General features: G+C 43.8%; 2 protein-coding genes across 2 annotated transcripts; both read left to right on the forward strand.

Moving 5' to 3' along the window:
- Positions 1 to 780: 780 nt before the first annotated feature.
- LOC141021623 (uncharacterized) lies at positions 781 to 1,814 on the forward strand. Its single transcript, XM_073497465.1, has 2 exons — positions 781 to 1,120; positions 1,294 to 1,814. Exons 1-2 carry the CDS (start codon positions 781 to 783, stop codon positions 1,812 to 1,814), a joined length of 861 nt encoding a protein of 286 aa, XP_073353566.1.
- A 723-nt stretch (positions 1,815 to 2,537) lies between these two features.
- On the forward strand, positions 2,538 to 13,723 carry LOC109778839 (probable serine/threonine protein kinase IREH1). The gene is made up of 18 exons (XM_020337422.4): positions 2,538 to 3,167; positions 4,141 to 4,208; positions 4,322 to 4,507; positions 4,637 to 5,971; positions 7,225 to 7,397; positions 7,525 to 7,759; positions 8,337 to 8,429; positions 8,501 to 8,641; positions 8,720 to 8,812; positions 9,513 to 9,723; positions 9,813 to 9,898; positions 10,013 to 10,101; positions 11,156 to 11,207; positions 11,480 to 11,536; positions 11,625 to 11,798; positions 11,958 to 12,038; positions 13,128 to 13,294; positions 13,375 to 13,723. The coding sequence occupies exons 1-17, from the start codon at positions 2,564 to 2,566 to the stop codon at positions 13,209 to 13,211; spliced, it is 3,762 nt and encodes a 1,253-aa protein (XP_020193011.1). The 5' UTR covers positions 2,538 to 2,563; the 3' UTR covers positions 13,212 to 13,294; positions 13,375 to 13,723.
- Positions 13,724 to 14,028: the final 305 nt, after the last annotated feature.

Here is a 14,028-nt window from a genome sequence, read left to right on the forward strand (position 1 = left end):
AAACGGACAAATGTCCGGATTCTGTCCGTTTTCGACCCATTTCCGACCCAAACTTGCGCCGAGTTTGGGGTGAAACGGACATCGCGCGGACGGGCTCGCAACACGCCCTTGTCCTCCCGTGGCCCGCCTGTCGGGTACACTAGCAGTCCCTTCGCTTCCAACGCCTCCACCCCCTCTCCCCGCCCCCCTCGCCGCCGCCGCCGCTATTCTCCGGCTGCCTCCTCTCTGCACAGGCCATAGCCGTCCGTACCAAACCACGTCTCGACATGGCCGCCAACACGCTCGCGCTTTCGCCGTAGTTTTGGCCGTCGATCGGAGGAGGTTTGGCCGTCGCCGTCGTAGCCGGTGGCAGAGGGGATACGACCGCCGGCGACGTACCACGGCGGCCGCGGCAGCTTCCGACAAGAGCTCCAGAGCGGCCAGTAGCCGGCCGCCAACCACCCCTGCTGCGTCGTGGTGACCATCACGGCCTCTTTGCCACCACGACCGCAAGGTGTTCGACACTTTGCCCACAAAGGTATGGACAGTGGAGATGAGTTTTTCTTCCACCACTTCATTTGTTCATCGGATGATTCGTCGTCGGATGATGAAGATCTTGTGATGGCTGCACTGGTCGTTCACGACCACATTTAACGGCAGCTTCCTCGGTACAGGGGGTCACTCCCTGGCCGTGCTCCCAACCTGAACCGCAACAGGGAGAGAGGCCACGCCCTGCTCTATGCCGATTACTTTGCCAACACCCCGCTCTTCAAGTCGGATAAATTCCATCGCCGTTTTCGAATGGCAAGGCATGTGTTCAATCGCATCCGAGAGGGGGTGGTTGCTCATGACCCATACTTCGAGTACAAGACGGATGCCCTTGGCAAGCTTGGATTCTCCTCTCACCAGAAATGCACCGCGGCCATCTGCATGCTTGCATATGGAATTCCAGGCGATCTGGTGGATGAGTATGTGCGTATGAGTGAGACAACATGTCTGATGTCAATGTACAAGTTCTGCCAGGCTGTGATCGAGGTGTTTGGCCCAGAGTACTTGAGGCAGCCAACTGCCGCTGATACAGAGAGATTGTTGGCGACTAACGCAGCTAGAGGCTTTCCAGGCATGCTTGGCAGCATAGATTGTATGCACTGGGAGTGGAAGAACTGTCCATTTGCTTGGTAGGGCCAGTACAAGTACAAGGGGCATGTCAAAGCGTGCATTGTCATATTAGAAGCGGTGGCTTCGCAGGATTTTTGGATATGTCATTCTTTCTTCGGCATGACAGGTTCTCACAATGATATCAACGTGCTGCAGCGTTCTCCAGTCTTCGCAAGGCTTGCAGAAGGCCACCCCCACCTGTCAACTTTGAGATCAACGGCCACCAGTACAACAAGGGATATTATCTAGCTGATGGTATATATCCTCAGTGGTCAACTTTTGTGAAGACAATCTCGAAACCCCAAGGTGAGAAGAGAAAGAGATTTGCCCAAATGCAAGAGAGTGCTAGAAAGGATGTGGAACGTGCTTTTGGCGTGCTTCAATCCCGGTGGGGTATCGTTCGAAACCCTGCACTGTCATGGGATGAAACGAAGCTTTGGGAGGTGATGACTGCTTGTGTGATCATGCACAACATGATTGTCGAGGACGAGCATGATGAGAGTATCTTCGACCAAGGATTTGATTATCAAGGTGAAAATGTTGAGCCCCTGGACCAAGAACCGGCCACATTTGAACAGTTTGTCCAATTCCATCGTGAGCTGCGTGATTGGTACACTCACTTGGATCTTCAAAATGACTTGGTTGAACACGTGTGGGATCACATTGGCAACCAATAGATGTATTGGTTCATTTTATGTTCATTCAAAACAATTTCGATTTGGTTGTAAAACTATTTTATTAGAGACAATTTCGATTGGGTTGTAAAACTATTTTTATTTTCAGACAATTAATATTTAGACGTGCAAACTAGTTTTGATATGAAAATATGGGCTTTTTTGCCCTGGCAGACAGAACGGGGCAAACGGTTGCGGCCGCGCGCTGGGCGCACGCCGCCGCATCCCAGGACACGCCCAGACACGACCCCATCGCCCTACCAAAGGGATAAAATCCGGCCAAACCGGAGGTCCGTTCGGGTCGCGCGGTGGAGTTGAGGTGACGCACTCGCAGCATCTCGATGCCGAAATGAACCTGAGCCCGGCCCTACCCATCCAAGCCGCCGTCCCGGTCTTCTTCCCTCCCCCCGCCTCGCGCCTCAAGCCGGGCCATCCGACCCGCTGCCACGGCCCACCACCATACGAATTCACCACCAGTTTCCTTCCGCCCTGGCCAGTCAAACGCCAGTCGCGGTTGCTGCTGGGCGTGGTGAGGGTGAGTCACGCACGCACGCGACGCGACGCGAGCCAGCCGCGAGAGCCGGCGCGGACGGGGAGGGGACGCGACCCACACGCGCCCCCACCCCCCTCCCTACATTTCCTCCGCACTGTCCCCACCAGCACGCTGCCCTCCCCCTCGCTCCGCTCAGTGTGTGCCGTCTCGCCCCCCCCACCTGTTCGACGGAAGTCCGCTCCCCGCCGGCGGGGCGACGATGGTCTTCAAGGGCCGCTTCTTCTCGTCGCGGCACAAGTCGTCCGAGTCCTCCAGCCCCGACGGCAGCAACAGCCCGCGCACGCCCACCTCTGCGCCGGGGGCGGCCTCCGCGGCCTCGCCGGCCTCCTCCTCCGCCTCCTCCAGATCCGACAAGAAGAAGCCCAAATCCGAGACCCCCAAGAAGCGCGACAAGCTCTTCGGCTCGGCCGCCGTCGCCGTGCCCTCCCCCCGGGCCTCCCCGGCCTCCTCCACCTCCAGCCCCTCCGCCGCCAAGCACCACCTCAGGGATGCGGCCCCCGCCGCCGCGCTCTCGCCGATCCTCGCCTCCTCGCTCGGCCTCAACAAGATCAAGACGAGATCCGGCCCGCTGCCGCACGAGGGCCAGCGGATGGCTGCCGCGCTCGGGAGCAGCAACCTCGCGCGCGGCCACTCCCAGGCGGGGACAACCTCCGGGAAGAAGGCCGTCAGCTCGTGGGCCGATTCCACTAGTGCTGGCAGTGCTAGTAACCGGGGCAAGGGAAAGGCGGCCGAGCAGCCCGTGCAACCCGTGCGCGGCGCGGTGGGGACGGCCGTGGAAGCGGAAGGGAAGAGCGCTGCAAAAGGTAGTGGTGATCCTGCGTGTGTACATATACCCTGTTTGCAAGTTTTGTTCATAGCCTTGTTGCATAGTCCTGTAAGCTGGCTACTGATTGGTGGAAGCTAGGGCTTAGAACTTAGTACCAGCGGTGGTGAGCTCTCATATAGGCCATCAAGGTGAGTGTAGGCTCTAGCTATTCATGCTCTTCAATTACTTACTAAGTTGGCGATATGACATCACAGAATCTGTAGTCCCACCTTAGATGTGTTGAGTTGTCGGGTGACGCGAGTGCGTAATTCATCTCGATGCACGTCGTATCCAGATAGCTGGTGCTGACGAAATGAATTTTCTAGTCGTTGCCAAATCGAAACGGCAAGAGAATGTTTGTTATTGCTTACCTGTTTCAGTGCTTGAGCATAAGGCGACTCCAACTAAATATAAGTGCATTGTGCGCCCTTTTTAATTCTATATAAACAATTCATTGTATGATAGTCTTTTTTCTGACGCGTGGTAGGCGTCACTCAGTATCACTTCGTTGACACTTGCTGATGGGTACAGATCCGTATTCGTCAATTCGCTTGTGCTTCATTAGTTCGTAATATTAAAGTGTTTGGTGCAGCGTAGCGTACTGAATGATACTCTCGAGATGCATATTGTATTGCTATAGCTGTCTGGTTACAATCCTATAGTGCACGGTTTGATTTATTTTATGAATCCCATATGAAGATTACTTAAATGCAGTACATTCTACTATACTACATTTGTATGCCCATAGGGCAATACCTAACAACTGCTGGATCTCTCTATGCAACTTAAAACCAAGTGTGTCTTCTATAACTCGATACCATGTTTGTGTGTTCTGGTGGCTTTCTTTTGTGGGGCTTGTTCTCTTTGTTCTTCTAATAGATGTTTACATTTGACCTGATCCTTTGCTCTGGTGCCCTTTTGTCTTAACAACCATATCTGATACGTGGGCATCTAATCTATCTTATACACAGCTAAATCTAATTCATTTCGGAACCATTCGGGAGATTTGAGGACTCCGCCCCAGATACCAGCGACCGTGGTAATGATGTATTTGTATATGCTTTCCACACCTTACTTACAAGTAAACGACGAGTTGTCCATCTTTCCCTTTTTTTTCTTCTTACACCTCTGCATCTACATCTTAATTGACAGTCTGCATATGATGCCTGTGAAACGCCAAAGGAATCCGAGTCTCCACGCTTCAAGGCCATTATGCAGGCTACCAGTGCACCAAGGAAGAGAAACCCTTCAGATATCAAGAGTTTTTCACATGAGTTGAACTCCAAAGGGGTCCGACCATTCCCATTCTTGAAACCTCGAGGCGTATACAACTTGAAGGTAATCTCAGTTATTGTTCTGGGTGAGATGATGATCAATGCTGTATCCACATTTCACACTTCTATTTTATTTTTGCCTGATTCTTCTACTACCCAATAACTATGATCTTGTCATTTGTTGTCTATGCAGGAGGTGTTAAAAGTTATTCAGGTGAGGTTTGAGAAGGCAAAGGAAGAGGTAAATACAGATTTGGCAGTTTTTGCGGGAGACTTGGTTAGTGTAATGGAGAAGTACGCAGACTCTCATCCTGAGTGGAAAGAAACTTTGGAGGATTTGTTAATACTTGCACGCAGCTGCTCTGTAATGACACCCGGAGAACTTTGGCTGCAATGTGAAGGTATAGTGCAAGATTTGGATGATCAGCGTCAGGAGCTCCCAATGGGTGTGCTGAAGAAGCTTTACACTCGGATGCTCTTTATCCTTACAAGATGTACAAGGCTGCTCCAGTTTCACAAGGAGAGTGGATTTGCTGAGGATGAAATTGTTATGGATCAGCGAGATAAGATTATACAATCTGCTGATAACAAGATTTTAACCCAATCAGGTCCACATGCTACAACAAGCAGAAGTAGCAAAAGTGATGCAAGAAAATCATTCAGTCAAGAGCAGCATAATCTGAAATGGAGAAGAAGCCAGGAAATAAAACCTGTTAAGATTCTGCCCCTTGACGCTGATATCAAGAAAGAGGTTGAATCTCCAACCAGAGAACGGATTTCTTCCTGGAAACCTTTTCCATCACCTGTTCCAAAGCCCCCAAAAGAACCTACCCCTATTAAAGAGGAATCGCCTACTAAGAAAATAGATACACTCGCTACGATTCCTAGCGGCGTTGAGTTAACCAGTCCAGTAGAATCTGTATCACATCAACCACTTCCTCCCAAGCATCAACACAAAACTTCATGGGGACACTGGTCTGACCAGCCAAATATTTCTGAAGAGGGTTCAATAATGTGTCGCATATGTGAAGAATATATCCCTACAAATTACGTAGAAAATCATTCGGCAGTCTGTGCAATCGCTGACAGGTGTGACCAAAAAGGTGTAAGCGTTGATGAACGTTTAGTAAGAGTTGCAGAAACACTTGAAAAGTTGGTCGAGTCTTATACGCAGAGAGACCTTATCAATTCTGTCAGCAGCCCAGATGCTGCAAAAGTTTCAAATCCAAGCATCAATGAAGAATCTGATGGCGCCTCTCCAAAACTGTCTGATTGGTCTAGAAGAGGTTCTGCTGATATGATCGACTATCTCCAAGAGGCTGATAACACTATTTCGTTGGATGACATAAAAAATCTTCCTTCAATGACATGTAAGACTCGCTTTGGGCCGAAATCTGATCATGGAATGGCTACATCATCGGCAGGAAGTATGACTCCTCGATCTCCACTAACGACTCCAAGATCAAATCATATAGACATGCTTTTAGCTGGTAGAAGTGCGATTAATGAGAGTAACGATCTTCCACAGGTAAGCCATGCATACAATTTATGTTATTATATGTATGTCTATGTTTTTGCATTAGTAACAGATCATTCTGCTAGAAAGTTGGTAGTTGTGAAATTACCCAGACTGTGGAAAAGTTAGCTACTACTCCTATCTTTGTTTATATGAGTTTGATGTGCAAAGTAGTAACCATGATAATATATACCGAGTACCGAACTACTGATGTTTGATATTTTATTCTCTTATTTATGAGTTATAACAATTTAATGCATTTGTGCAACTTCTGAATGTTAACTGCTCAAAATAGATAACATAAATACGACATAAAGGGATTCATAGATTTTCATGATAGTAGGGAAATCATTCTTGTATCCCCATTAGCGTTTTTTTGCTGCTAGGAAATTACTTATATTGCAGAATTAATTAGCTTAGTACCAGCACAATGTTACTTATGTAATCAGAAAGTACCATATAGGACGTGTTTGTTTCACCGTTTTTGGCCTGGCATCTGATTACAGTGTCATCCAAACCCATTATTCATGTTTGGTTGAGTTATGCTGGAATTAAATACTGTGGAATCGGATTACAGCGCTGTACAAAGCCGATTACGCCCAGCCCTGGCCGTTAAACGATCCCATCCTGATCTTTCTTCTCGCTTGACATCTCCTTCATATAGACGCCGAGCTCGACACATCACTCATCCGTCGAGCAGCATCCATGCCAGTGGCCGGCCATCACCAGATCTGGTTGCTGCAATATCTGCCTCGCAGTATCGGGCACCGCCGCACCGGCGGCCGGCCATCGCGAGATCTCGTCGCTGCATGTGCTGCTGCTGCCATTGGCACCACTGCAGCCGCTAATCTCTCTTCCAGTTGTGCGACCTCCTCTCAGCTTTTAGGCATCCAAGGACGGCGACCGGCGAACTCTGTCCAGCAGGAGAATCATGCAGCAAGACCCCTAAATGCAGTGCCTTTTCTCATCTCAGTTGATTGATTGCCTTTTCTGTGCGACAGTTACTGGGGGTAACCAAACAAAACAAGCAATCGCCTCGTCACAGCCGCAGCACCGTGTATCCTCATTACGTTACCCGTGGCCCAGCCAAACGCCTCCATAACTTGAGGATGACATGTGGATAGTTCTTCCTAATTGTGCATCTTTGGTATTGATCTAATTATGTATTTCAATGTAATAAGTGCTAACCATTTCATATTTGAAATTTCTTTGGCTTCATCATCAAGTTTTCGAGCTGCTAAAATAGTTCCATTCAATCTGTGCAGATTGTTGAACTTGCTGATATTGCACGATGTATTGCAAATACTCCTCTGGATGAAGAAAGTGCTTTATCCCAATTGGTTACTTGCATAGAAGATCTGCAAGAAATTGTCAATCGTAGGAAGCATGAAGCCCTCACAGTGCAAACATTTGGCACTCGCATAGAAAAACTCCACCGGTGAGGATCTGCTGAGTCAATACAATTCTTTCAGCAACTTCACTTTTGCTCATTTATAACAGTATTACCATTTTCCTTTTTTAACTCTTGAATTGATTCTGCCTTCTCATTTTCATAAATCCTTCAGGGAGAAATACCTGCAACTTTGTGACTCAGTTGATATGGACAAGGTTGACTCGTCGAGTACCATAATGGACGAAGAAGATGATGTTGTTCGTAGCTTACGAGCAAGTCCTGTTCATCCAGTCAAGGATCGTACTTCAATCGATGACTTTGAAATCATAAAACCTATCAGCCGCGGAGCATTTGGACGTGTTTTCTTGGCCAAGAAAAGAACTACAGGAGACCTCTTTGCTATAAAGGTATTTTTTGTAGATACTCATGTCATCTGTCAGTATATCTTTTTTTAGTGAATTTACCAAAAATGACATGGAGCAAATAATTGGATTGAAAAACATTAGCGGGCTTACATGAATGTCCTGACAGAGCGAAGTTCTTGTGGGATTTTAGTTTTCAGGGATGGGAAATCTGACAGGTAGGGCATCTACTCATTTTCCCTTTGTATTGGCTCCCAGCTTGCTAAGTCAAGAAAAAGAGAAGGTCGGGTATAGCTAGTGTTAGTTCTCACATTTCAATCTGGACTACCATGTTTGCCTATTCATGTCTATTAGCAGGTAGTTTCTGAAAGGATCATATTACATGATCACTTTCCAGAAGAATGTGTGTGTATTGTGATTTTTTATAGGACTTGATTGCATGCTGATACACCACGTAAATCAATACCATGGGACCGATTTTACTACTAAACGCTTCTCAGCTTATGTTCATGTAGAAGTGCAGCAGCAAATTTGAACTTGCTCTGGTACAGCTTTCATTTGTTTCATGGTGAAGAATACTCTTCTATAATACTCATGTGCTGGATTGCTTTACTTTAAGCAGGTACTTAGGAAGGCAGACATGATTCGAAAAAATGCCGTCGAAAGTATATTGGCTGAACGTGATATATTGATCACGGTCAGGAATCCTTTTGTGGTGAGTGAACCTACAATTATGACTATCAACTAGGATATAACTTGATTCTAAAATGGTTATGCTTTTGGAAGGTTCGTTTCTTCTATTCGTTTACCTCCCGGGAAAATTTGTATCTGGTCATGGAGTACTTAAATGGAGGCGACCTGTATTCTTTACTGAGAAATTTAGGGTGCTTGGATGAAGATGTTGCTCGTGTATATCTTGCAGAAGTTGTAAGTTTATTTACAAGTTTGTGTCTGAATACTTCCCATTTTCTCCCTGTCAATTTATTAAAAAATAATACCCTGCAGGTGCTAGCTTTGGAATATTTGCACTCCATGCAGATTGTTCATAGAGATTTAAAACCTGACAACCTATTGATTGCTCATGATGGGCATGTAAAGGTAACGCCCACAGATGATTGTTAACCTTTCTCTCCGAATCATCGTATGTTCCACATTTGATAGCGGTAGAATAACATTCTTAATTTTCAAATGTGGTTCTTTTCTGTTTGGTACTGCTTGTATTTACCTTGTTCGACGAAAAGTAGATTTCTAACAGGAGATAAAATAACCAGCCAACTTACATGCTATTGAGTATAATCAATATTCAAGTCCATGATGCGTGATTAGAAACTTTACAATGCCATCATGTCGTCTATTTTTTTGGATTTCAGAAGCTCTGAGCTTGGTGTTAGTGTATTAGGTAATGTTAAAAAACCATGAGTTTTTTCCTTGGAGAAAAACATGGATTTCGCTACAAATTGAACATCAGATTTTTAACATTCCTGAAAACATAAGGCACTGTCAAATTTAAGCTTAGTGCAGATCCATTGGCTTATTTAAGAGGTGCCATACATAATTAAAGAACATATTTGTGACACAAGTTTGTTTCTGAATTCTCATTTCTTGTAGCCTAAAATTGTTTCATTCGCCACTACTTCCATACTCAATATCCTACTCCCTCCGCCCCAAAATAAGTGACTCAACTTTGTAGTATTTTCTAAGCATTTTACTGGCAGGAAAAATACCATTTTCGTTATTGGAATACCATGTCTATTTCCTCTTAATATTTAGGTTGTTTATTAATCTTAATTGCCTTCAGTTGACAGATTTTGGGTTGTCCAAGGTTGGTCTGATCAATAGCACAGATGATCTATCTGGCCCTGCTGTTAGTGGGGCTTCATTGTATGGAGATGATGAACCTCAGATGAATGAATTAGAGGAAATGGATCACCGAGCACGGCGACAAAAGCGTTCTGCTGTTGGAACCCCTGATTATTTAGCACCAGAAATCCTTTTGGGGACAGGGCATGGTAAATTGATGAGCATAATTGCTGTTTAAATTCTATGTTTTCTTCTGATCTTGACTATTACTTTTTTGCTGTGTGCATTATCTTCGCAGGTACTAGTGCAGATTGGTGGTCTGTAGGTGTAATTCTTTTTGAGTTACTTGTTGGAATACCTCCATTTAATGCAGAGCATCCTCAGGTACCATACTTCGCATTTTCTGTATAAAATGTTGGTCGCTAGAACTCAATGCTGGTTTCTGTTATCTGGATGTGTTGATGCAACTTGACATTCTTGTTGTACTTGTTTCTGCAGACAATTTTTGACAATATTCTTAATCGCAAAATACCTTGGCCACATGTCCCAGAAGAGATGAGTTTTGAAGCGAAAGATCTAATTGACAAGTAAGAATTTTTTCAAACCATCTGAGTACTTTACTTAATTACTATTGTTTATAGCGTTACATGATAATATGTTATTGCTTCTTGTTCAAATGTTAATTAAGGGCTTTAGGTATTGTGCTTTGTCATATGTGTACTTGGGGAATTGGGACCTGGGCACTGTTCCAAATATGGCCAGTTAATCGCTACTTGGTGGGTCATCGAATTGCCGATTAACTGGAAAATTTGCCTATTTATCCCTACTCAGCACCCGACTGATATGGTACCTAACTACCAATTACCGATATCCTGAACATGGCCTGGGAGTTAAAAGGGCTAACATTATTGCATGTTTAGGCTGCATTCATTTTGATCATTGTTGCAATACACAAAAGAAAACTAACCATACATGTGCACTAATTATATCTTCTAAATCATACACACTATCCATCCTTCTCCCCAAAAAGGGATTTTAGTAAATAACCACATATCATACTGGGGCTAAGGGTCTATCATGAGATTCACCTAGACAACAATTGAAGCTTGAAAGGTATAATCCATTATTCATTTATACGCTGTTGGGGGTAAACTGATATATGATCTTGCTTATTTTAACTGTTAGATCACGTACAAGTTGCTTCAGGTCAAGTTTATTAATTAGAATTTCATATTGTTGGTTGTATACACAGGTGGGATTTAGAGTCAAACTAGACACAAGTACTTCCGTGCTCATGTCCTTGCAAACAGTTTAGTTGTTCGCCGGATAGCTTGGCATTTGCTCTCTACTTTGAAATGACATAGACCAAGCCTTTATAGTTTTGCAGTTTCTGTGCATGGGATAATAGTAGTACTGTAGTGGCATGTTCTGTATATGCTGTGTTTGTCACCCGTGCTCTCACTGGAATATAGCCTGGAATCTTTGTAAATATTAACCTTTAAGTATAGGCATGCCATCGACGGTGCAGATTTCAGTTACAAGACTGCTTAGCAACTTCATGCTCAAATTCTAAATGTTTGATCTAGTTAATTGCGGATATTGTTTAAGTAAGACGAGTGATCTTACGACAACTTCCTCCAGATTTTTGACAGAAGACCCTCATCAACGTCTAGGATCAGATGGTGCCTCTGAGGTATTTTGATGGTGCCAGAAATCGCCTTTCATGGAACTTTATTTCATCGATACTCTATTCAAATATTTTACTCCCTCTGTTTCTAAATATAAGCCCTTTTAGAGATTTCAATACGGACTACATACGGATGTATATAGACGTATTTTAGAGTGTAGATTCACTCATTTTGCTCCGTATGTAGCCCATATTGAAATCTCTAAAAGGGCTTATATTTAGGAACGGATGGAGTACGATATATACCTGATTGATGTTGCTAATCCTATTTCCTTTAGGTCAAACAACATCCATTCTTTAAGGACGTTAGCTGGGATACCATTGCTAGACAGAAGGTGAGATAGGGTTAACGATTATTTTCTGAAGACACGAACTGCATTTCTTTTGTACAGACATACGGGATAACAGAAAAATCATTTGCAGGCTGCCTTCGTTCCTTCCTCAGATAGTGCATGTGATACCAGCTACTTCACCAGCCGTTACTCTTGGAATCCATCAGATGAAAACATATACGAAGCCTATGAATTTGAGGATTCCAGTGAGAATGGAAGCCTTAGTGGCAGCAGTAGTTGTGTGAGCAATCACCAAGATGACATGGTATGGATAATTTTTATCTCAGATGATTGAAAAGTACATGACTATGCAATTTCAGTAGCTGTAGGAAGCCAAAAAAGAAGTGTTTTCATTGCGGATTGTTAATCTACCTTTATGTTCTTCAGTTCCTTTGGTAAACTGTTTCAAAATTGTGTGAATTAGGGGGATGAGCATGGAGGTGGCCCCACTGACTTTGAATCCGGCCCAAATGTCAATTACTCTTTCAGCAACTTCTCGTTTAAGGTAAACCTATAGCTTCATAGGCCTTATTTTTCATTCATATACAATGATGATTGAAGTATATCAACACATGGATTGAATGATCTTGAATTAACTGTTCCCCAAGTGTGTGTTAGCCCTTCCCTTTCCACTATATCAAACTTAGCTTACATTTCTTTCTTGAGTGAATTTTGAATATTACAAGTTTATACGGAAATTTCAAGAAAACGACAGCTCAAGGACCAATTTCATAGAACTATTGATCTAAATGTCAATTTTATCACAAACCTTAGGGTGCACCAAAATTCCCACCCTGGCTGACACATTATATTTAAAATAAATTCGATATTGGTTCCATGCTGATTGCCTATTTGGCGTGCCGTGTGGGAATGGTTCAGTATTTTGTGAGTATGACGTGAGCCTGGGTGGGACTTGGATGCATCCTAAAGCTTGGTAGTTTTGTAGTAGAGTTTTTTGATCCCTAAATCTGCAATCTTGTAATAGTTTCTACATCCAACCATTTTTACAAAATTTACACGTCTTGTCCACTGCTTGGCACTAAATATCACTATTTAACACCATCATCTACTGTTAAGAGCCAGATGCAAATATCACAATCATTGCCATATTAGCCAGAGGCGCTATACTTACTATAAATGCTGGTATTTATGGGTGAGTTGGTTAAGCAATAGTTCAGCTATCCCATTGAGTGTGGCACAATCATTTCACTGTAACACATTATACACATAGTACAAACATACGTAGATTATCCCAAGTTATTAGTAATGTCCCAACACTGCAAATAACAGTTTTTACCTGTAACTGCATCTGTGGTATGGTTTTAAATGCGGGACCAGTCCTTAAAATGTACATCCACAGTCCCTTTTGTGCCTATATTCCGCACATCACCCTTATAAATTCTTCTGGCCACAGAATCAATCCCAAAGTTATTAATAATGACTCAACACTGCAAATAACAGTTTTCGCCTGTCATTGTGATTGTGATCTGGTTTCAAATATGATATTAGTCCTTAAATATACATCCGCAAAATTTTGTTATTAGCCCTCTCGTGCATATATGCTGCACATCATTCTTCTAAATTCTTGCTGCAGAATCTTTCACAACTTGCATCCATCAACTATGATCTGCTAACGAAAGGATTGAAGGACGAGCCTCCAATGAAACCTGAAACGTAGCTGTCTGTTTATACCGAGGTTTGATTTATTTGAGGTAATCAAAACAGTTTACAAGGCGCTCGGGTGGTGTGGATCTTGTACATGTAAGTGCACCAGTTTTATGTGCAGTTAAACATCGCATATGTGATGATGTTCCATCTAATTGCTACTATCAATTTTGCAGATGAAAGTGCGGCATGGACATCCAGCGGAGTGCAGTTTTGCGGTGGAAACAATTGTGGTGTCATCGTCGGTGAAACATCCTTGACCATAAGTTGGCATGAGTCACCTAGGAGCTCTGTTTTTTCTTTTCTTTTTCTTTTTTTGGTCCCATCATCGGCCTTGGGTGCCCAAGATTGGTCAAGGTTTACTGTTCAGAATACAACCCCTGAAAGTGAAGATGGTCTAAGAATTGTCGTAATTGTGGCAGGTCATTGGGGATGGAGCAGGTTTACCTGTACTCAGAACTGTTGCCGTAACATTCACTGGGTATAAATCTGGTCAATGCCAATGCTCCAAATTTCTTGCTGGCAGTATCAGTATATTTTTACCTAATAACTAATTAGCTCGAGATCCGTTGACTTAAATGTGACAAAGATTAAAATTTAGGCTTTATTATTTGCTAAAACAAAGAATAATTCTTTTATATCGGCATAGTGGCATAGTGACGTTCGTATTTGTAACAGAACCGTGCCCTGAAATTTAGCTCAAAATGATTGGATCAAAGTACATGTGCCTCGGGATTATCTACTCACTCTGCCCCAAAATAGTGTGTATTAGATTTTTATAAAGTCAAACTTTGTAAGATGCCTAATGCACCACCTAAGATTGCTGGTAA

Source organism: Aegilops tauschii, chromosome 4 (assembly GCF_002575655.3).
Source record: "Aegilops tauschii subsp. strangulata cultivar AL8/78 chromosome 4, Aet v6.0, whole genome shotgun sequence".
NCBI classification, from domain to species: Eukaryota; Viridiplantae; Streptophyta; class Magnoliopsida; order Poales; family Poaceae; genus Aegilops; species Aegilops tauschii.

Bases quoted from the DNA above. Each gene is read 5' to 3' on its own strand.
- LOC141021623 (XM_073497465.1), top strand. From the start codon at position 781: ATGGCAAGGCATGTGTTCAATCGCATCCGAGAGGGGGTGGTTGCTCAT. The intron at 1,121-1,293 runs GTATGCACTGGG...AACGTGCTGCAG, and splicing joins CATGCTTGGCAGCATAGATT to CGTTCTCCAGTCTTCGCAAG.
- LOC109778839 (XM_020337422.4), top strand. From the start codon at position 2,564: ATGGTCTTCAAGGGCCGCTTCTTCTCGTCGCGGCACAAGTCGTCCGAG. The intron at 10,102-11,155 runs GTAAGAATTTTT...AACTTCCTCCAG, and splicing joins GCGAAAGATCTAATTGACAA to ATTTTTGACAGAAGACCCTC. The intron at 11,208-11,479 runs GTATTTTGATGG...TATTTCCTTTAG, and splicing joins GATCAGATGGTGCCTCTGAG to GTCAAACAACATCCATTCTT.